Genomic DNA, 22,461 nt, shown 5'->3' with positions numbered 1-22,461 from the left:
CATACAGGCACCCACACTGGCACTTGAACAGGACACTTACACAGGTCATACTCGTTACTGTAAAGAGAGTGGGGCTCAAAATATTTAAGGGATCATGGGTCACTACCTACGTCTAATCTGAGAGTAACTAGCCAAAAATCAACAATTCTTGTATACGTTGTTAATTATATCACTCTCTTATATACATCAGGTTCTGTAGTTCTGTTTAATAAACATCACTGAATATTATTTCAACACAAACATTGTGTCTTCCAAAGATTATTAATCTTAACTTCAAGATTAAATTCTAACAATCTGCTGCCAACGAATATTGATAAGAAATTACTAAAAATATATAATAATAAACGTACACGTATAATCACGATTATTGGCTCTCGTTACAGTGCTAATCAAATTTCAAACTGTTTCGTATAACTCATATAATACGTTCATAAAAGGATATAATAAATAAGCCACTGTACGTTCGAGAGTAGAGCTTGAGCGTGGCGATAATATATTTGCAACGTGTTAGATTCTTCTTTTTAACGTCTCAAGACGAATTTTATTAGACCGTTTTGGTTTGCAGGAACACGACGGATATAAACGCTGCTCGCATCGTCGTTTCATCCGCGTACGAAGTGAAAGTGGAACTGGGTAAATTCGACTTTGGCTATTTCGATGGAAGAATGGAAGAGCAAGAGCTTTATATAAAATTTATAAGTTGCACGAAGGAAGGGCAAATCTTTTCTGTCTCACCGAGAGAATTCTTGGAATTATACGCTATGCTGTTCGAATTACCCCGTACGTGATTACGCCGTTGCTACTTTCAAGACCGTAAAGAAGCCGGGTCGCGATCTTATTTGCGTAAATGAGAAAAGAGGATGAGTCGAAGAGGGCGACGAGTCCAGGTATGCGGCTGTTTTCGCCTAGCCCGCGGCTGTTTTCCGCTCCACGCGCCCCTTAACGCATTAAATTCTTGTCTACGCAAGGATTCTTGTAAACACGCGATGCATTATGCAGCGCAAACAGGGTTACCCTTAAATTTCAAACGCGAGGATGAGTTTACAGCGAGCTGCTTTAGACTAAGACGCCTGACGTCTTACGTAAGCAGATATCTTGGGTCTGGAAACGAGGCCAGTGCGATTTAACGAAATACAGACGCAACATTACTAAAAATTTCGTGGTTGTTGTTGCACGTTGACCGTGAAATTTAAATCAACGTCTACGCCGTTCTATTTTTAAGCGTTCTACATTTCAAAGGAGCTACGCGCAAACAAACCACTAGCATTGTTGAAAAAAAAAAAAGAAGAAAAAGAAAAGGAACGAAACAAAATGTTTGCGAAGCTTGGCAATCGTAAGAGCGCAAAATATGACAGCAAGATTTACTTTCATACGTTCTACCTTCTAAACATAAGATTACCATAAACAGAGAATACCGCTACTTTCCTTGCACGGCGAGAAGGCAGCTTTAAAAGCACCGATAAGCTCGTGCGTTACTCTTAAGGACGTTCTTTAGCCATCCGTAAAACGTTTGACAGCGATACTAAGGAAATTTTGTATATTTCTCGCGCGACCGAACCTGGAAGACGCGTATATTCTTTCAGTTGCGCGAGCTCGAGTTCAACTTTCCTCTCCTGAAACTTGTGCCAACGCGGTTAGTCCACGAAACAGCACGAGTCTTCCTCTTCGTTTTTTTAACAGTTTCGAAGCAAACGGCAAAGTCGTATCGAACGTTTCGGCAACAATCGTCGCGAATCAGTCCCTTCCCGGCCCCAAGATCTGTCTTCCTCTCTATTACACGCGCGTTCCAATCAATTTAGCCTGTGCGCGCGGGATGCATTGGTGCAGAATATCGCATAACAGAGAACAGCCTGGAAGACGCGCGGCGAATGAAAGGGTGGCGTGTTTGCGTGTATTTATGTGCGTGATGAATAAAATCGAAGGGAGTCAACACAGAGACACGCGAGAAACGAAAGAAAGAGCGGGAGAGGGAGGGCCAGATGAGAGAATGCAAGCCTCACCTGTGCTCTGGCTACCATGTAGCTTCTGCTCTGGCCTCTCGACCCTCTCCTCGCTCGGGGGAGGCGGCCTCTCTGTCCTTTTCGTATAGTAGGGGTTGTACGAGGATGGCCACACGGTGGTCGGCCTTTTTGCTGGTGACGGCGTGCTCGGTCGTCCTGAAAATAGATTAGGACCTTTCTCATCTAACCCAGCCAACTCTCTTTCTCTCCCTCTTCCTCTTCCTCTCCGTTGCTTTCCTCTTTACGAAAACATGTTTCCCTTTTGTATTTATTTACTCGTCGTTTCTTTTTTTTTTTTTTTATTCCCCCGTTATTCTATCGTTTCTTTTTCTCTCGTTTACAAATTTTGCTTTCGCCTTTCTATCGTTTAATCCTCGTCGATTCGGTCCTCGTGCAACCATTGCACACCATACAAGACCCGGGTGAATTTCACGGCTAGAATCGTTGCAATCGGAACCGATCTCTTCCCGTTTCTTAATTGAATCCCGATCACAGCTGCGCGAGATCGTTACGTAACCATAGGGATTTAATTCGATGCGCGGTTAAGGAAACCGTTTAATTCGTTTTTTCTATTCGACCGATTAAACGAGGCTGGTGTATAGATGTCGGTATCGACGGTTATTTGGAAACGGAATCGAGACGACCGAGGATTCCACTGGTTTATATATGCGTTTCTCGAATACGGGCAAAGAAAGTTTAGGCAAATTCCGGCGAAAGATATTTTATCCTGATCCGGCGGAACTTCGAATACCCTTCATAGTGGAACTTTCTAAAAACGTGCTCGGAGAGCCATCAAGAGCACTCGACGAACATAGAACGGGAGAGCGAAAGTTGGAAAACTGCGAAACCACCGAGCGTAGCCCTATTATCCGCTAAAGTCAGTTGGTAATCCGGCGCGATTAGTTCGAGCTTCATAATCGTCGTCTTTTTCTTTTTTCTCAATGGCGAAAATCCACCCTTTCGGAAGCAAGGGAACGCTCTGCGTTTCCTGCGGGATTTCGTCGAATAAAACGAAACACACCGTGTGTGAAACGCAAGCATTGAATAAACGGGGTGCTCGCGGGTTTGGGGACGGCCGCGATCGTTCATCGGTAAAGGAAACGCCAGCCAGAATGTCCTCTATCGTTTCACAGAGAACGGTGTTTCGAGTGGACGAGTTGAAAACGGGCAAGCGCCGACCGCGCGGTAGCGCAGCGGTTTGATGAATTCCGGCAGCTTCTTTGAAAAGCAGCCAAGTTCAACTTGTTGCTTTCGATGGTGACGGACTTTCCATTGAACCGTGCGCGGTCGACAAAGAGGAAGAGCCGCACAAAGAGTCGCGATGGAAAGAAAAAAGACAAGAATGGATACGGGACGAACGATCCTTTACGATTTTCCAGGATTCTCGACATCGATGATTCACGGTCGACCAAATCTTCTTCTTCTCGTATCTAATCGCTCTCGTCGAAGTCAGGCGCTGCTTTCCGAGCGTTTCTGGTTTGCGTGCTGTACGTTTCGATCGGTCGAAAAAGAGGAATATCGACTGGCGAATAAATGGTCCATGAAATCGGAAGTATTATTATATTATATGGGAAAGCCAGCTACGCGGCTTTATACGAGCGAATTCGGAATTCCACGGATCGAACGCGGGTCAGGGATCCTCTCGAGTTTGCTCGAGGATCTGTAAGTTCGTTCACGCGAAATACGTCCTCTCGCAAACCGCTTGAAACTGGAATTTTCTTTAAGGATGCGAGCACGCTACCGTTTCAAAACTTCGCCGGAATCCAGTCGTTTCGACATTACCCTTGGCTTCTTTTTGTCTTCTCCATCCAGCCGCGCCTGCCGCACGTTCTTCGCAAGGATCGAGTCCTCTCTTAATTCTCAAACTCGGCCCGGAGTTCCCTCAACTCCTCGCAACTACGACGGAAGCCGCCCCTCGATCCGAGAACGTTACACAAATATGTCTGTTATGTCTGTTACTCCTGTTTCCTCGTTTGCCCGTCTCGAGTTCTCCTTGTAACTGACAGTGATAATAAAATACTTGTATCCAATACTCGTGGCGTTTGAACCGGAGAAAACTATTTCATCGAACGAAATACAGACGTGCGATATCATTCTATCGAATTACCATCGGTTTAAACTAGTCGATAAACAAACTTAGAGCCACTATACATACAGTGAAAACAAAGCGGAATAGCCAGACTGAAGTCCAAGGTCTACAGCCGCTATAGCGGTGGCCCTAAGGCAATCTTTGCGCAGAGAAGATTGAAACTTTGCTCGGATGGTAATTTTGCATAGCGCGCATCAACCAAGGGTGCAATTCGGATTCATGTCCAACACGGGGCCATATACCATCGTACATATCGTTACCCTCTATACACATTTGTGGCCTGGTAAGATGGTTCGCTAGTTATTTCTGGTCGCTATAATCGCCCGGAATATTCCAAGTTATCCCGCGTGCGTCGTATAATTGTACAAGACGATGTCAAGTTTCGTGTCTGTCCCTTAGAAGAATACTTATCCGCCGATAAGAAATATTCTCCAGCTACGTATATCCGTGACATAGTTACCTTGCGATTAAATTTACGCTATCGTGTGTCTGAGCGAGAAGCTAAACCGATTACGAAAGGAGAGCGATAGGAATTTCGCAGAAAATTTCGCCGGCTCGTTAACAATTTACCAAAAGCATACGAGATTAAACGCCGGTTCAGGGGACAAGAAATAATTAATTTCTAAGAGGGGAAGTTTTCGCGTTGCGAATAAGAAGTAGCTTCGTTGGCGGAGCTTGGTCCGAAAATAAACAGGTGAGCAGGTTAGCAGGGCGAATTTCGAGAGAGGCATCCGCTCAATTAATTCCCTTCCCGGATTCATAACCCCGAGCCAACTCGCTCCTTCGTACTACTGGTTCGTTCGTTCTCCTGAAATATTTCATGTTCTCGAAGGTTCCCGGGAGAAGCGGCGCGTTGCCTGTGAGTTCTTCCTATGCAAGGAGCAACTTTCTCGCAGAAGCCTCTTTTCTTTCATTTCTGGTTGGCAAATAAGCGGCCCTTTAAACATCGTGCACGAGGGTTGCACGCGAGCAACGATGACAACGGCATCGTCGACGACGATGCTACGGGGTGACGCTAAAAAGTTTTCGAATAAAAGTTTAAATACGCCCGCACGAACTTTGTTTCGTAGCCTTTGCACCCACTGCTACAACGTCGTCTCCGTCCCTGGCTCGTCCCTGTCCTCTCTGCTTTCTCGTAACAATATGGCCGGGGCTACCATCTTTGCTGAGTCAAGAACACGGCCAGCTCTTGTGTATCCTCGTCCTACAAGCGCACAAAGACCGCCTCTCTCTGCAGGGTGTTTCCTTTCGTATACCGGCGGCCCGAGCAATCGCGACCAGCCTCGTATTTCATCCGGTTTTCGTCCGCCACACCTTTGTACCATTTCTCCACCCTTATTCTCTTCCTTGTTCCTCAAGCAGCCTCCGTTTTCTTATTTCCTCCGTGTTGCCGCGTCCCGACCAACTTTCCGAATAACTTGTTGAAAATTTAAGGGCTCTGTGCCACCTTTCTGCTTTCTTGCGAACGCATCCACCGTGAAACAGGAATCCGCGGATCGAGTAGCGGGGTAATCGTGGATTCCTCCGGTGCATCCAGAGGGAACAGGCTACCCTTGGACTCGAGCCACTGCTATATCGGCTTTTAAATGGAAAAGTTCGGCCAACGAGAGGAAATAGACGGGTCAACCGTTGTCTCGTTTTCTTCTTAGAGACAACGAGGTGCTCTTTGTACCGCGGCATTGTGTACTTATTAAACGACCGCGTGGCTCGAACAAGGGATCGCCTCGGACAAATCGAGAAATTAATTCCGTGTCTTGTTCGATGCGACGCGGAAGAAAGATCGGGACGAGAGTCTTGCCCGGCAGCGAGATCGCGAACGGCCAGGGAGATCGGTCGGAAGTAATTCAATTGGAAGCTAGAAGCGATTCGAATCGGACCTGATCTCCCGTGCGTATAGGAGCCTTTGAGCCGATTGAAACGCGAATCAAACGAATCGACGTGTTCAGGGAGTTAACGCTGATTGTTCTATCCGTTTCTCTTGTCTCCGAATAATAGCTTAACCAACCCTGTAAACGTTGAAATTTTCCTCTCGAGCGAGAAAAGGATTCTGTAGACTAATTTACGTATAGAGAAAGAGATAGATAGATAGATAGATAGATAGATAGATAGATAAATAGAGAGAAAGGAGACACGGTTCGGCTACTAAGTTACAATTCGCCCTGTCGCGAACGTGTGCTAAAACCAACAAGCAAGCGTTAGTATTACGTTTTCCAGCGAAGACGAGCGTCCCTAAGGAGGGAAATATCGTTTTTAAGGAAGCATCGATCTCTTCATCCGGCGTCTAGAATCGATGGTTCGATAAAGCATACTCGCGAGTAAAAAGGTCGACGCGTCAGAGCCCAGAGGCTAATACCAGAAATAATTCCGGCCTCCTTGCTCCGCGATAATTAATTACGGCCGGTAGGATCGATGGGTGTCCCGAGAGGCAACTAGTGTGTCGAGGCATTATTAAATATCGTATATTCTCGGGGGCCTAATCCCAACCCTTCGGCGAGAAGCAACCATTCCAACGAGGCGAAGGGGCACAGAATGGAGGGCACAAAGAGGCAGAGAAAGAGAGGAAATTCCTAGCGATCGTAAAGTTCACTTTTTGAAAGGAAGATTTAGAGACGTGTTTAACGAGTTATAAGCCGTTATAAATAATGGGCTCGCTCCGTGCAGATTTACCGGCTAGTTCGACTTTATAGCAGCGAAATTTGTAATAAGAATTTATCAGGTTACATAGTAGATTCTAACGAATCATCGTAAGTTAAGCGCTTTTCTTTTTTAATTCTCGCAGCATCTCGGAACTGTTGCACGATGCATATTGGTAACGCTAAATCAGGCTACATTTTACACTAAACTAAAATGGTTATCTATAAGGTGGAACGTATACATATATACGAAGTTTCTAGATCTAAGATATCGTTCAAAAACATACTTCTTACAACACTTAGTCTAAAAATACTAAAAAATACTAATAAAGTAAACGTGTCTAAAATCATAGGAAAATTCTGCCTCTTTTAAACATATTCGTTATAGCAACACTACATACATAACGAGACAAACAACAAAATATACCATTCTATAAGTCGAACAGAACTTGGAATATTTCTTTTCCGTTGGCATTGGCCGAGCGATTTTGCGATTCTTACGCGAACCGATACCGATTTCGTCGGATATCTGTTCGCAACAATGCAATCTGGTCTCGCGCGGCCTCTCGCCAGGACAGCGGTAATTGAATTCTAAATGCGGCTAATTGGGTCACCGGTCGACCCGACGATATAATGCTCAGATATAAAATTAAAATCATCCTTTAGATTCGCGGGTGGTCACTACGGACCGATAAACGCAGCAATATTCCTATTTCGTGCGTTCGATATGTATATATATAAAACGCGAATTATTTTGCATTATTGTATCATCTTTATACTTGATGGAAACGAAATAGCGAGGTCATAAGATAAAGCACCAAGCCGAGATATCAGTTCCGTCCGACTTGGTTCAGATGTCTTCTATATCGTTTCAAAATTGATAAGAAGCGATGTTCCGCTGCTTTTTTGTGCCATTTTTGTCTGTTTTATTCGACCTAATTTAGCGATTATCTTGTAACAATCTATATGATGCCTTGGTCTATAAAATTTTGTCATACATATATCGTAGATATATATGTTTTTCACTTTTTTGTTATTACGTTACACCGTAATAGTGTCTTACAATATGTAATTAGTTCGATTATTCCGTGCAACGTTCAAGATCGAATTTAACAAGATCAATAACCCTATCTTATCTTACCGCTAAGAAAGGATCGATTTTGAGGTTTCTACGACTCTCGATACATCTCCAATTAGATGTTACGATTTATCGAAAACTGTAAACTTTAACTACTGACCGATTTCACGATCTCGTTGTATATCGTTTCCACGAAGTATATTTTGTAATTGTATCATTTCGACACGGATTCAAAGAAATGATCTGTACGCGGTTGAATGGAGGAAAGCCAAGTGTCAAGGGGTTTGTCGATCGATACGTCAACCTCGAAGGTCTCGCTTCCTCTTCGAGTCTTATCTGGCCAGATAAGGAGCAACGCGGTCCCATTGGAAACTGTTCGGTGGCGCTTAACGTCCCATTCGTGAGTTATTGCCCGCCACGGTCGGGTCATTAATAATTCGCTAATATTAAGATTGATTTCGAGCCACGGAAGGCGACGAACACGAACCACCGCCCGATTTCGCGAAACTTTCTCGTGCACGGCAGTCAATCATCCGCCTCGTATATTACGATAAAACCGTGCGACAGTTGCACGATGCCTGACTGGAAACAGGTTGGAAATCCTCGCTCGAGAGGATCGTTACGTCGTTATATTTCGTTTCTCTTTTCCAGTCATCTCGCAACCTTAATGAACGCGTAAGTTACACGCTCGGAAAATTGCACCATATTTAAGTTCCGTTAATTATCAACACGAATAAACCTTTTTCCATCTACTCGTTCAAAGATAGCCTAAATTTCATTCTCTTGAAATTCCTTAACAATTTTCCGCACTTCCAGCCATCGACAGCTGTTATTACGCGTACGTGTTCGAAACATACATAGACGATTTTCAGATTACGTTTGCAATTTCGTTAAATGGCAAAAAAAAAAAAAAAAAAAAATATGCAGTATCCTTGTATACGGAATTGGTAATTTCGATTAGAGCGGAGGTTACATTAGAGCCGCGAGATGAAAATCTGACAGCAGAAAATCTGTCGATACTAACGAAATTGTCAATAATACAAATAATTTCTTTGGCGTGACATCTGTCAAGTAACCCGATACGTTTAAAACGCTAGTATTGCTTTTCTTATCGAAATATTCCCCCGAGATATTAAGATTTCTACCATATTTAATCTATCTGTACTTGAAAATCCAACGAACGACATCTTTGGCGATATTTTTCATCCTCTTTAGGATACGTATGGGTTAATCATGACTCGATCGTTCCGTATTTTCAGTCTTCGACAAGGCAGAACCTCTTGAAAATTGAATCTGCGCGCGATAGAACGGATTTTCTATTCGACAAATGTTAACCGTAGGTTGGTAAAAACGGCGGGACAAAGATCGTGTCCCAGGTGAAAATCTGTAGCTAAGGGCAGTCGCGTAACTCGTAAGATCTAACAATAATCCATGGTTTTCCGGGCGAGTCAAGCTACGAGTAAAATCGCGAAGCTTAATGGTGGTAATACCGTCGTGACCGAGCCTTGTATGGCGTTAATAATGCAGCATATTGAGATTGGTTTCGTTGCGAGAACACCGGGCCAGAGCCACAGGGACCTGACCTAGGCATCCGCCCAAGTTATTCGCGCTGCTTTAATAATACACGCGCCACAATATGCACACCTAATGCAAAGATTACATTCGAGAGCTAGAGTCGCTAGTTTCGCTGAAGATTGCGCTCCTGCGTAATTGCTCGTTCAGAGATGTTTTTCTTTGAGAATAGTCTTCTGGTCGGTCAACGCCACGGCGTTTCACCGTCAAACATAGCCACACGTTTTCATGGATTTGTCTTTGGCTTTGATCGCTTGCCTCGTGAGCTTTTGAAATAGCTGATCGAGCAATACCGTGTAATCCGCGATACTGTGCTGGCTGTGAAATGTCGAGACGTTACATGTAATTCTTACTCGTCCATCTTCGATCTGAACAATTGGAAGCGGAATTAGGATGTAAACAAAATTTCGTTTCAAGCAGAATCTGCCTTTGTCAAATTGAAACGGTAACTCGATATCAGACAAGGGGTTAATTTTCAACTAGAAATTTTCTAATTTTATTACTGTGAAATTAAAACGAGGCCTATTCCTTGGGAAAAATTACGTCAGTGGACAAATTCTTCGAACTTCTAATCGCGTAGGACGAGCGTCTTTAACGGAAAGATCAAACTGGCGAATCTAAAAGAGATGATATACTGTAAGGCGAAACGGATGTCGTTGGCGTATCGAGGATGTTCGTAGTCGATCGTAGGGAAACGTATCCCTTTTCGAAGGAGATGGCACAACGTTCCTACGGTGCTCCGACCAACCGTGAAGCAATCGATACGGACACGGGACTCTCGTCTAAATTGTTTGGACTACCAAAGTAAACCTCTTGATCTGTCGTGAAATTTAATGGTCGAGCATGTTACTATGAAATTTATATATTTCGCAATTCGCCTGGTTCAGCCTCGACCATTCAATTTCCAGCTGTGCTGTTCGGCTGCTTGGTGGTTGCAGCTGCATGGAAACGCAAGGGGTGCAACTTTTTGGCAGTAGATTCGAAAATAAAACACGGATATAATGAGTTCGATGAAGAGGGAAGCGTCGGAGAGGACCTACGTGATATCGATTTCGGGGCTCGAAGTGCAATATTCAATGAGGCTCTCACCTTCTTTGTTGGCGCTGCTCTTGATCTCCGTGGCCTTCGGCGCTGCGGATGGTTTCGGAATTGCTGAAATAAAAATTATGTATCTTGAAGGTTCAGCTTCGAAGCTATTTTCCCAATCGTTCGGTCAACTTTAACTTTATTACGAGATCACTGAATTTACGAAGATACCACGAATAATTTCGCCTGAACAATCGAATTACGGTACTTTAATCTACCTTGAAATTATATCAATTCCTTTTTACGTTCTAAGATGTTTAAAATATTTGTTCATATTTCAAATGAGTCAAAATCGACAAATTTAGTAATGGCATTACGTAATAAAATAACGAAGTAGCATTTGTCTGACCACTAATTCTACTTACAGTGGTATTCTTCTACGAAACCTTTAAATTTCTGCCAACTAGTAACACTAGTAGAAAATACACGGATTAATATTTACTTTTATGTTATTTAAGCATTTACAATTAACAAGGATCGCTTGAATTGTGCACAAAAGTGTATCATCTCACTAATCGTACTTTCTACATCTAATTGCACAAAAATATGGATAAGAAAAAAAAAAAAAAACGGCGGAAGATTTGAAACATCGTTTCAACGATTTTAACGTTCTTCGATTATTTACTTATTATTATCTTACCATACAATCTGATGGAACCCTCGGTCTCGCCCAGCGAGTTCTTGCTGATACAACGATAGTTGCCGAAGTCACCATCCTGCAGATTTCTTATGGTCAGCCTCATGTACGCCCTGTAACTGTTCTCCATGATGCTGGTGGTATACTTCTCGTTGGACAGTATCATCTCGGCTCCAAGGAACCAGTAGCTCATCGCCCGTGGATAAGCTTCCGTGTGGCAGTCGATCGTTACGTTCGTCCCAGCTGGTGCACCGACCAGCTGATTCGGCACGAAGATCATCGGCGAGACTTTAACATTAAACGGAGGAATCGGTTACGATTCGAAACCGAGAAACCTGGTCTACGGTGAATGAATAATCGTTCGCGGTGACGTCCACGGCAACGATTAAGTCGACGTGGATGTTTATGGGGGACTATGCTCGAACCGTTCTACGATTTATCTTCCACGAAATCACTGGCTGTGAATTATACCGAGCTGTTTCAGCGATTATGGTGATCGATAGCCCACAGTTATAAACGGTTGAGAAGCTTAAAGCTTTCGTGGAATATGGATCTTAGGTTGCCAACGTTGAAGTATCAGTGTCGTTAGCGAATCTCGTGCTTTAATTTATTTTCCTTCTGCCGGAGAAATTGACGGACTCGTGGATTCTGACCGTGTTGGATCGCGAAGATTGATAATTAAACAACTCTGTTTAGAAAGAATGGGAGAAGAAGATCCTCAGAGATATTCGATTCGATTCAAAGTTTGATCAATGAAACAAGTAGTGAAATCGGGAGAAGAGAAACAAAGCGGCACTATCTTTTCTTCCCTATCCTGTTCCCTATCCTGTAAATAGAATTGCTCCGGAAGAACTTCTGGATCCGCGAGTCCCGCCAGTTATGCGCATCATCAACCCACCAAAAGCAAAGATTCCAGGTGAAAAACTTCCTTCCTTACGAGCGAGTTCTTTTTCCCTTGCTCAACCATAAAACGAAAACACCAGGCTACAACGTAATATTCTCCATCGTTCTCCGTTCTCCTGGAATTGATCAAATGTAAATACCAAGTCGAATAGATGGCGCACCGCGTAGAAAATAACCGTGCGACGTTCGTAGTTCAATCCGCCGGAATAGACAGGAAACTGGCAGGGAAACTTTGTTGCGGCTGCATGGAAACCCGGATTAGAAACCATGCAGGCCAATCAACGGGGGTAAAGTCGAATTGCACGTTCCGTGGATCGAAGCGCGCCAAAGGAAACGAGGACCAAGAATTTTTTCGCCTCAAGCTTCCGACCGATCGAGGATTGCTAACATTCAGAACGTTTGAGCAAGTTATTTGGCGCAACCTCGCCGACAATTTGATTAGAACCGGTGGAAACTAGCTGCTAGTTTAGAGATTAATCTGGAGGATGCAGGTCGCGTAATTCGGTCAGGCTTTCGGCGTCATCGGCGACTTCCCAAGCAAATTCGACTCGTCGACCTTTCGACGCCAGTTCGTGTTCGCCGGTTACAGACGTTTCGGACGATCGGGCGATTTAACGAGAACCACCGTCGGCAATTAATTACACGAAAGTGCAGCAGATAGGCCGTGTACGTAGGCGTAGACGACGACTGGGGCAAAACTGGCGGCGGAACGAACGAGGTTAACCGTAGACGAATAACATGGAGCTGGCGGCGCGGCAACCATCTCTCGAGGCTGGCCATCGGCGGTATGCATCAGGCTGGCCACAAATCCACAAATTGCCAGCGCTGACCCTAATTAACGCATACTTCTCCCGATTTCCCACCATCGACTCTATCTACGTTCGCCTCGGCTTCGTTTCCGCGTCTTTCTTCTTCATCATCAACGTTCCCGCGAATTGTTGCTCTCAGTGAAATTAATCCAGCGGACGCGCGCTGCCGATAAATCGCTCCAATGTATTTCCAATCTTCGACAAGATTGAATGTTCGGGATTATGTAAATTTTCGCCGGTTTATGAAGGAATGTGTTAGAGAATAGTAGCAGGCGTTGCTGAAAACTTGACTAGCGTGACGTCACAAACGTTTGTTCTGCAAGTGTTTGTTCTCAACTGTTACATTTTTCACGACACATGTTCGCATATCGCAAAGCACGTCGCGGCCTTTAGGTTGCGTTTAACGATCGAAACGCTGAATTCACGTTGTTAGACAAAGCACACGGTTAATTATTGAAATTAAAAGCTGCGAGCTTTATATTTAAATATTTAAATATTTATTTCGCAACTAACATTTGCAGCCTTCGATTTAAATTGCCTCAATGTTCTTCCATCTACGATACGTATGCTATTTGCTTCTTCGTCGATCTGTAGACGATCGGCAATGAATAATGGAGATTGGAAGGTTCGCGTTCCTTCCAGTGGCCAACTCTGAAGCGACGAAAAGCGAAGAACATGGAGAAAATATGTCTCGTTTCCGAATGTCTAAAAACACGCGAGACTCGGAACAAAGGAAACATTTCGAAGCAGGTTTACTCTTCCATGGGATGAACTTTGTTGTCTTCAAAAGGATTTTCCGCTTCAGTAGCATCTTAATTATCGAAACTAGGAATGTAGCTATTAATTACCAGGGGCTAGGCGTACTTTGTTAGTTCGAGTTTCCAGTTATCGCGTAATCGACCAACAAAACTAATCGGATTCTTGCTGGTACTTTGCCTTCGACTTCCCACCAACACGAGATTAAAGAACAGTTATTTTGTACCAACCCGTTGAATCTACCATCCTCTATAATTTCCTCGAATAGATTTAAGATTCGAACGTACGTACGATAATTTTTGTTTCTTCTTCGTTTCACGAGGAATTAAGTTGAAATTAGGTCACGAGAGAAGATGGCGAACGAATGGAAGGAAAACGAGGGCAAAGGACGTCGCGAATCTATTTTTCTGTCACTTTGGTCTGTCCAAGGTTGGTTAGAATTTGTATAATGCCTCCCAGGAGGCTTCGAAGAGCATTAAGAGAGACGATCGCGGGACTTTTGTAATCCAGCAAGGACACCTCAGATCCCGCGCGTTGATCGAATATCTTTTTCCGTGGTCCCACCCCGGTAATCCCAGATAACCGTTTCACCCCTCATTTTTCACTGGCCGCAAAAAAGCCCATTCTCCAGTGCGACCAGCTCTTTTATCGCCTATTCCTATTGGAATGATTATTTCTACCATCGACGCGAACCGTGCAATATTTTCGGTTTACCCTTCTTTACACTTGAAAGAACAGGATTTGTACATATCGCGACCCTAACGATACAAGCAAAATTAGAACAATTATCCTCGTTTTTGATTTATTTTCACGCGCACAGTAACTCGCTGCCAATTATCCAGTTTTATCCAGCTGGAAATAAATCAACTGCATGTTTGACTACTTTTCTAACTCGATTACCTCGAGAACGAGGTATCCATTTTCTTATTCTGGATTTTCGTTTTATTTGGAACCAAAGAATCTGCCCTGCATTTCGCTTCGCTCGTACCATGAATTTAGCCACCTTGACACGGAAGACAAGACGTCGTCACGATCGTTTGGTAAATCCGCGACTGTCGACGTGGTTTCGTTACGTACGTGGAAAATGTCGCACGAACAGCCTGTTTCGACCAATCGATGTAAAAAGACGGAGAACTTTCGCTAGAGACAAACAACGTCGACTTCGAACAATGACATCTTTGTTGGCAAGATGAATATCTAAGATGGAGAATCTTTTGCGATTGCAACGCAAACCGAGATTATCTCGTGCATTTGAATAAAATATGTCTCCCCTAAGCACTCAAAGCAGCCAGCCACTCTGCCCCACGTTCTCGTTCCCCTTTTGCCACACGCTTCCGAACAAAGCGGGCGCAAGTGGCGCTGGTAGAATACGCGAAACGGAAATCCCTCCGATACAATCTGGATTAAGGGGGAGGAAGTGTATTCTCTTGATGTTTCTGGATGGCCGGTCGACCAGGAATAAATTCTTCGCAAGAGGTGGGAAGGGTATTGCAGTCTTTGGTCCCAGGAGAGAGACTGTTTCTTCCGAAGAGAAGCAAAATTGTAATTGTGCTTGCCACTGATTCATGAAACGATAAAACAACCCTATCGCTGGAAAAACTACGTAAACGTGATAACAACGACGCACTTTAAGGGCCGTCAACGGTATTTAGCATGTTGCTATTGTACGTTCGAACGATTTATGGAAGATACTTCTTGAAGTTTGTGCGTTGCTGTGCAGACGAGCGAGAACAGAAATTACATTGGCCTATGCTGACACGCGAGTTCACGGCCTCTCTACTTGGTGATTTCTAGCAACGGCAATTGCTTAATATCCCTTTTTCACTGTTCCGTGCGTTAAAATGGATCGAAATGAAAATGAATTAATCGAAAGTGTTGGCATGTCCATTAATCGAAAGATAATTTAATCCATATTCAATGTTTCAGTCTTTAATATTCGTCAAATAATTAATAAGCGATACGTGCAATTCGCGTGTCGATTCTCGCTGTTCCGACCGTAACAATTCTTTGGCACGTGAGGCTCTCGCAATGGCAAAGGAATAGAAGTATCGTCTAAAGGAACAGGAATATTCTTTCTAGAAGAGTCGATCGCAAAACGAGAAAGAAAATCCTTGCCGTATAACGCGTGTGTTCCGAGTGATCCGTCCAACTGAACCAAAATCCCTGACAATTATTTCGATGAAAATTTTCGCGATCTTCGAATCGTTAATACACTCTTAATTTCCTGATTCGAGATACCGAAGCAGGACCAGAAATCGAGCAGAGACGGATCTCGAGAGGACTGGTGAGAATTATTCAAACGCGTCACGGCAAGCAGAAGGCACAGGGAAACAAAAGTGCTGGAGCGGCGGAGTTTCGTGAGCAGAGAGCCGGAAGCCGGCTGTTTTCTCGTCGGTCTAAATAAAATATGTCTGCACCTTTCTAAATATTCAAAGGACAGCGCCTGGCTGTCCTGCGGCCTCTCTCTTCCTCTCGTTTGGTTGTTGGGACGCGTACGCACACAAAGCCGGCGTCAAGTGACACGAACGAATGGAACGAATAAAAGGGAAAAATGACCAGCAGCGGCGGGACGCTGCGCTCGCTCCCGTCGACCTGCCCTGGTATTTCCCTCGAGTTTTCCTAACGGCGCATCTGCTCGCCCTCTTCTTCCCTTCTTTCTCGTCGGATCGTCGACGCCGACGTCGGTGCGTTGCCTACGTCGGAGCTCGATGCAATTCGTGAAATGAAATTCAAACAATATCGTGTCGAAGCATCTTTTCTCCAACTTCCCCCTCGGGTACTTGATTATGGAATTTACTTTCTGCGGTGAACGTTTCGAGCATCATTAGCCTCGATCATTCTCTATATCGCTTTCGTTTCGCATTAATTCGGTTTCTTTTAGCCAATTGTCTCGTTGCATCGAGGAGGCTTTGCGTCAGACGATATCGTTCCATTTCGGACGAAAGTTAATTTCAATTTGAATCTTCGCTGCAATTTTTTTTTTAGCGCAAAATTCTCCGCGGTCGAATTTTCTTAAAGTTTGCGAGAAGATCGTTGAGAGAAGATGCCCTCGCAGGGGAAACGTAACGCGCTAAAATTTCAAGCCAATTTCGAAAATCCAGACTCGCCAGTCCTTTCCGGATGAAACTTTCTTTAAACAGCGAAAAATATTGTTCGTACTGATTATAATAGAAACGTAGGCTCTTTGATGTTTTCGTAAGCCAATCGAAGCCAACTGTGCCGAAAAGAATTGTTTAACGTTTCATCAGTTAATAATTTATAAAGTCCAATGTCGCGTATAAATGTAGGAGCGTGAACGGCTTAAATATGAATTATGTACACTTTCAATATTATGCCTTTGACATTATACAAGCTAATTAATAATCATATCGCTGAATAACCAAAACTCATTTAAACAGCTATAGTAAAATGATAAACAAAATCAGGTAGGTATAACATTGCCGATGAATATAACGATTTTACGGACTGGCATTCTTTCGTCAATCATTGATTTCTACGAAAATCCGTTTTCCTCTACGAGTAAATAAATATTCCCAAGTAACTAAATTGAAAAGAAACCTAAGGAAACGCAAACCAACGGAGCTGAAACTCGACGCTCCTCTATTCTATCATTTGCCAGCGTTCGTTAATAATAACCGAGCATCTTGTTTTTCCTATTGAATCGAGTATCTCTGACAGAGAAATCCTTTTCGACTCGCCAAAGCAAATACAACGGGTAACAAGAGATTAAAAACGCGGTGGCTGACTTAGATACGCGTAACACGATCAACGAACGCATACAGACACGGTGTATCCCTTCGCTGTATCTTCAAATCCACTCACATTCGACGTCCACGGTGATCCTTTTGCTGACTGTTGGTGGTACGCCATTGGTCGCGATGCACAGATACGCGCCCATTTCATTGCGCGTGATCCTCGTCAAGTTTAATTGTTCACCATCGTACAGAGACACTGAAACCAAAAGCAGAAATTGATTCAGCCCGGTCGCCCGTGCAAATATAGCGTGTAGCGCCCGGAACAAACAGTCGCGTTCGACATAAACGTATAAACAGGATTCTCCGAAGAGAAAACCGGCATGGTTTTATCGACGAAACTTTCTCGGTTAAATGAAACCCTTTTTCCAGAGCGGGTTGTAAAAAAAGAAAGAGAACAAGTGGTTTTGTGTGTGTGTGTGTTTGAGAGAGAGGGAGGGAGAGAGGGGGCCAGGGAGGGAGGGAGAGAGATAGAATTGGAAGTAAACAAAAAAGAGGAAGAGGTAGGAAAAAAGCGAACCAGCGAACCCACTGGAACACGCATCAATCTACCGAGCGAGTTTTTCCGTCCTTTTTATTATTCCTGACGTCATCGTTTGTCTTCCCTTTATCGATTTCACCGACCTTTAAAAGAGAAACTTTTTGAGAGACGTTTAATTCCTTTTTACGAATGCAGTCTGTTGCGATTCATAGAAATGACCACTGTTTTCTATTTCACTTAAAATCCTCCGTTGGTATCCTCGATACGGATGATTCACGACAATTTCAGTCAAATTACTTAATTTTACTGTATTATCGTAGTTTCATCATTTTAGGATACATTCGACGCAATTCGTAGGTAACTTGAAAAAGTCACATTATATTTTAATTTACATTAATTAGATTGTTCTTGTGTTATTGAATAATAATTGCGAAGTGAGAAAGAATCATTGTTTTGAATGTTGTTTCAACAGCCTCGTCTTCCTGCTAATTTACACGCTAGAGCTTCCATCTCATTTTTCAGAGCTTTGTAAACGAAGAACAGGGACGTGGTAAACAGGAATGAAACGTTGTAATGTTAAACTTTGTTCCAACGTACAGTCGTAAACAATGGAAGGCACAATCGAAACGTCGAATCTATGAAACTCGAATCCAGGCGCGAGCGTTCGTACAACTTGAAACCAATTCATAGTTAATAGAGAAGGGGCCACGATGTCCTGCCAGTCGAATAATTTTTAAGCCATCGTTCGACGAAGCGTTCCCGCGACGACGCGTAAAAAGTTAGCTCGGCGTTAAAAGTTTGGCCGGAAGTGCGGCGGTAAAAGACTACGAAGGGAAAAAGACGACGAGGCCGGCCTTTACGGGACGAATATCAAAAACTGTCGTTCGCTTCCCAAGTCGTTAAGCCGTCTTTTAGTCCTTCATATCGTCGTAGAAGCAAAGAAAGAGAGGCAGTGGGAAGAGGACGAAAAAGGAAAAGAAGGGAAAGCTGTGCGAAACCGAGTTACACCGAGCTCCAACGGTTTCGTAAATGAACTGCTTCGCGATTTCGATTTCAAAGGTATTAACATCGAGCGGAGTCAGCTACCCGAAGGTGTTTCATCGACCACGTACGACCGGTGTTCCGATGTCTTTTAACGATTCTGCGAGTAAAACCCAACTCGCATCGAAGAGGGAGAAAAAACAGAACAGAAACTATAAGAAGAAGAAGAAGAAGAAGAAGAAGAACAGAAGAGTAGAGAAGGTAAGAGAAACGAAGGGCAGAAAGAGAGAATAAACCGGGAAAGAACGATACTAGGTCACGAGGAACTGCCGCGTCGTGGCAAAAGGCTCGTAATTATTATTATTATCATTATCATCGCAGCTGCGAGAAAATGGATCGTTCTTTTTTTCCCTTGCGCTCCCCGTGGAAGACAAAACGGCGACCCGTTCATTAGCCTGACACAGGCGTCGCGTCGTTAGGTTAACGCCGCGTTCGCGAAGTGTCGTTTCACGCAAAAATTACGATATTGATGATAAAATTTAATTGCGTTCGAAGAACGGAAATTAGCTTCGTTCTGTAAATATATATTTATACCGGTGCAGTGATTCTAATTAACGAGTTCTTTGTTCGCAGCGATGCGCATTCATTAAAGGAAGAGAAATCTCACGAGGATGAACCGGATATAGCTTCGCTTCTTTTCCTTAAACTCGGATCATCGATTATGCGGATTTTAGAATTTGCATCGAAAATAGTTTATCATAAGCGCGGGAAAAAATACGAGTAAAAATTGCGAAGAAACGAATACGAGAAGTAATTAATGAAATTACTCCGGCAAAGTTTGGACGACTGTTTCGGAGTAACAGTCCGCGGATACTGTTGCGATTGTTTAATTCATATCGCTGTTGAAAAAAAGTTGCAACCAGGTAATTCTCGACTGCTTAACTAGGGTGAACCGACGGTTCTTTGGACCAGGGACCGGTATCTCACCACTTCCTTCGTACTCTCTTCGATTCACAAGGGTAAAGAGATTGTACTTTTCCGTCTTTAAACATCAAATATTATTAAAATATGCGGCCTCGTTTTTTCGCTTCCGGTCTCGTTGACTCGATGGGAAAACCCTGGGAAAAATATTTCCACAGGGATTAAGAGCAAGGCTTCTGGTACGTCTTCGGCTTCTTACGACATCTATCCGTGAAAATAATTAATGAGAGCACCGGTGAAAGTCGATAAATTAGAAAGAAGACGGTCCTTTTTACGACCATCCGACAATATCTAACCTCTTCAACGGGACTTGTTAGCGTTCATAAATCTCTATCCGGTTCCTCTCGATTTTACATAAACTCGATTTCATTTCCTTCGAAAATTTCCCTATGTATTTTTTATCATTTTCCCGCGTTTCCCCTCGTTTCTAAATCCACTCTCGATTCTTGAAAATAAGCAAACAATTTTCAGGGGTGCGCTCAGGGTTTTCATTCGCGTTCGTATAATCGCGCGCGCATGTTTTTCTTGGAAACGTTACTTCGTCCAATCGTCGGCGCTCTTTGGAAAACAATCACGAGCCACGAGAATCCCTGAGCGGACAGATGAAATCCCGTGGCAGCCGCGCGGCGAATCAGCAATCTCCTCTTTTCACGGTGCGTTCATAAATCTTTACGCGGGTTTATTCCGGCTTTACTCGCCTCCTAGTCGCGATTAACCCACCGGCCATTAGTGCGTCGGCGGCTGGCAATGTTTCTTTCACGAGACACATGCCCTGCCAAACTGTCTTCCCGCGTGTACGACAGACCGGCGACACTCGTCGCAACGCTTGCGTCCGCCAAGGCATTCGATCGATACCGACGAATAATTGAGAGGAACCAGAATTTCCCTGCTTCCGGCTGTCGACCTCTGCCCCGCGAGATAATTCGCTCCACAATTCGCCCTTTTCACCCTATTCTCCTGTTTCGTTTCTGTGATTCGTACGGTTGTTCTTCGAATTCTCGTATTTCCAATATAATAATGGAGAAACGGTAAGATTGGCGAAAAAGATATACGTATCGAGGTCGTAAACTAAAGAGTTGAGTGATGACATCGATCGATTAGCTGCACCTACAGCCGTACGTACTTTATACGCACGAAAGCACTCGTGTCAGCTTTTTTGAAATTAATTCTTCTTGTCGTTAGTGGCTCGACGAAGTTTCAGAATACGAGACAGAATTGGATAATAAACGTTCCATTTTACGAAGAGTTCGATCTTTAAAGAATATAGTGATAGATATACTAATTTATTATTATTTTTTTTTTTTTTAGACGTAAAGGAAGACGTATCGTTTTAAGCGAAATTCCACATCCGTATGTTCGCCGGAACACCTTAAATTCAAAAGCAAACTTCAACTCGTGACCTGATTTTACGATCTCGTTACGCCACTTTTTGCTGACTATAATGAACGTTTCTTCGGTTACGGTCAACGAATAAAAATATTCAGACATATTGTTGGACAACTGGTTTATCGGACATTAGAGTAGAAGGGTACGCGCGACAATCGTTTGTCCTTCTATCGGAACGATATCGACTTCCTATACAAGTTTATTTCACTATCGCTTCATTCTCTATTAATGTATTCGTCTATTGGTAGCAGAAGAGTGTTTAGGGAGTAGCGCCTGGTTCAAAGCCGAGAGAGATGCAAATCGATACATCGAGCCAGGCGGTTGCTAATAGCCATTTCGAAAGAAGAGTTTCATTGAAATTTTTATGCTGCATAACGGCCAGCGACAAGCAGAAACTTCATTATCGGGGGCTGTGCTGGTGTGTCGTGCGAAAGAATATCGTTGGAACTTGTTTCAGGGCTCGTTTTAACATCGTTTTTTCCAAAGTAATGCAATTTCTCTCCGATGGAATGCAATACCGAACGACGAACGAGCGTGGAACGAAAATTGCTAACAAAGATTAATTTTTACTCCTCCTTCATTTCTCTCTCGTTCCGTAATATTTTTGTAATTCTCCCATTCCATAATTTTATGAAGCAACTTTCGTTCGAGATACTCGTAACACGATAAACCGTTCAGAAGTTGCGACCGCAGAAAATTTCTCTAAACGATTCATCGTGTCGTGTCTGACCATAGACGGCCCCATTCTACTTTTGCCCGAAAACTATCCGAGCTCGAAGGCGGCGAGCACATCTCCACCGATTTACACTGGGCGCTAGTAAAATTTGATTAAGCGATTAATTATTCGATTCCCGGTTTAATTAAACGTTCCCCGTCGTCTTTGTTCCACGCCTCTTTAATTTCATTTATCGCCGTGACGAGATGAAAGGGGAAAGAGGCGGCATTCTTTTTTCTCCGTGCTTTTTCTCCGCCAGCTGGCACGGTAGGCGCGAAAAAACGAATGTAATCGCGAGAAAAGCCCATGGTTTAAAGGTGTCGCGGTTTTCAACGAACAAATGGCCCGGAGGGGCTGCAAACAGCGTTACAAACCGCGCGTACGCGAACGCCACGTGTTAGAACATACGAAACCGCCTATCGTCCCAAAACTTAGGGGAATGACTCGCCGCGAAATGGTTAGGCCAGCCGGTCATGAATTTGTATGAAGCTTTAGAGAGGCTGCGGATGCCCCGAAGCGAGGCTTCGCGGATGTTTCGGTAGAAATTCCAGCCTTTTACGATCCGCACCGACTATGCGAGCCACGGACGAGAATTTCGTGAG

The 22,461-nt window shown here is 43.8% G+C and overlaps 1 protein-coding gene across 3 annotated transcripts in view; it reads right to left on the bottom strand.

Moving 5' to 3' along the window:
* The window catches only part of LOC139988283 (lachesin), a 285,333-nt gene that overhangs the window by 37,716 nt on the left and 225,156 nt on the right, over nt 1-22,461 (bottom strand). For all 3 annotated transcript variants that reach the window (XM_072005502.1, XM_072005503.1, XM_072005500.1), the window contains 4 exons: nt 17,386-17,514; nt 11,099-11,383; nt 10,462-10,524; nt 2,001-2,156 (listed from right to left, as the gene is read on the bottom strand). In XM_072005502.1, the coding sequence (XP_071861603.1) occupies nt 2,001-2,156; nt 10,462-10,524; nt 11,099-11,383; nt 17,386-17,514 (633 nt within the window). The remainder of the gene's footprint in view (nt 1-2,000; nt 2,157-10,461; nt 10,525-11,098; nt 11,384-17,385; nt 17,515-22,461) is intronic.

The sequence above is a fragment of the Bombus fervidus genome, chromosome 6, assembly GCF_041682495.2.
Source record: "Bombus fervidus isolate BK054 chromosome 6, iyBomFerv1, whole genome shotgun sequence".
Classification (NCBI taxonomy): Eukaryota; Metazoa; Arthropoda; class Insecta; order Hymenoptera; family Apidae; genus Bombus; species Bombus fervidus.
The sequence above is the reverse complement of the archived record's forward strand: the minus strand, read 5'-3'. Positions and strand labels throughout refer to the sequence as shown.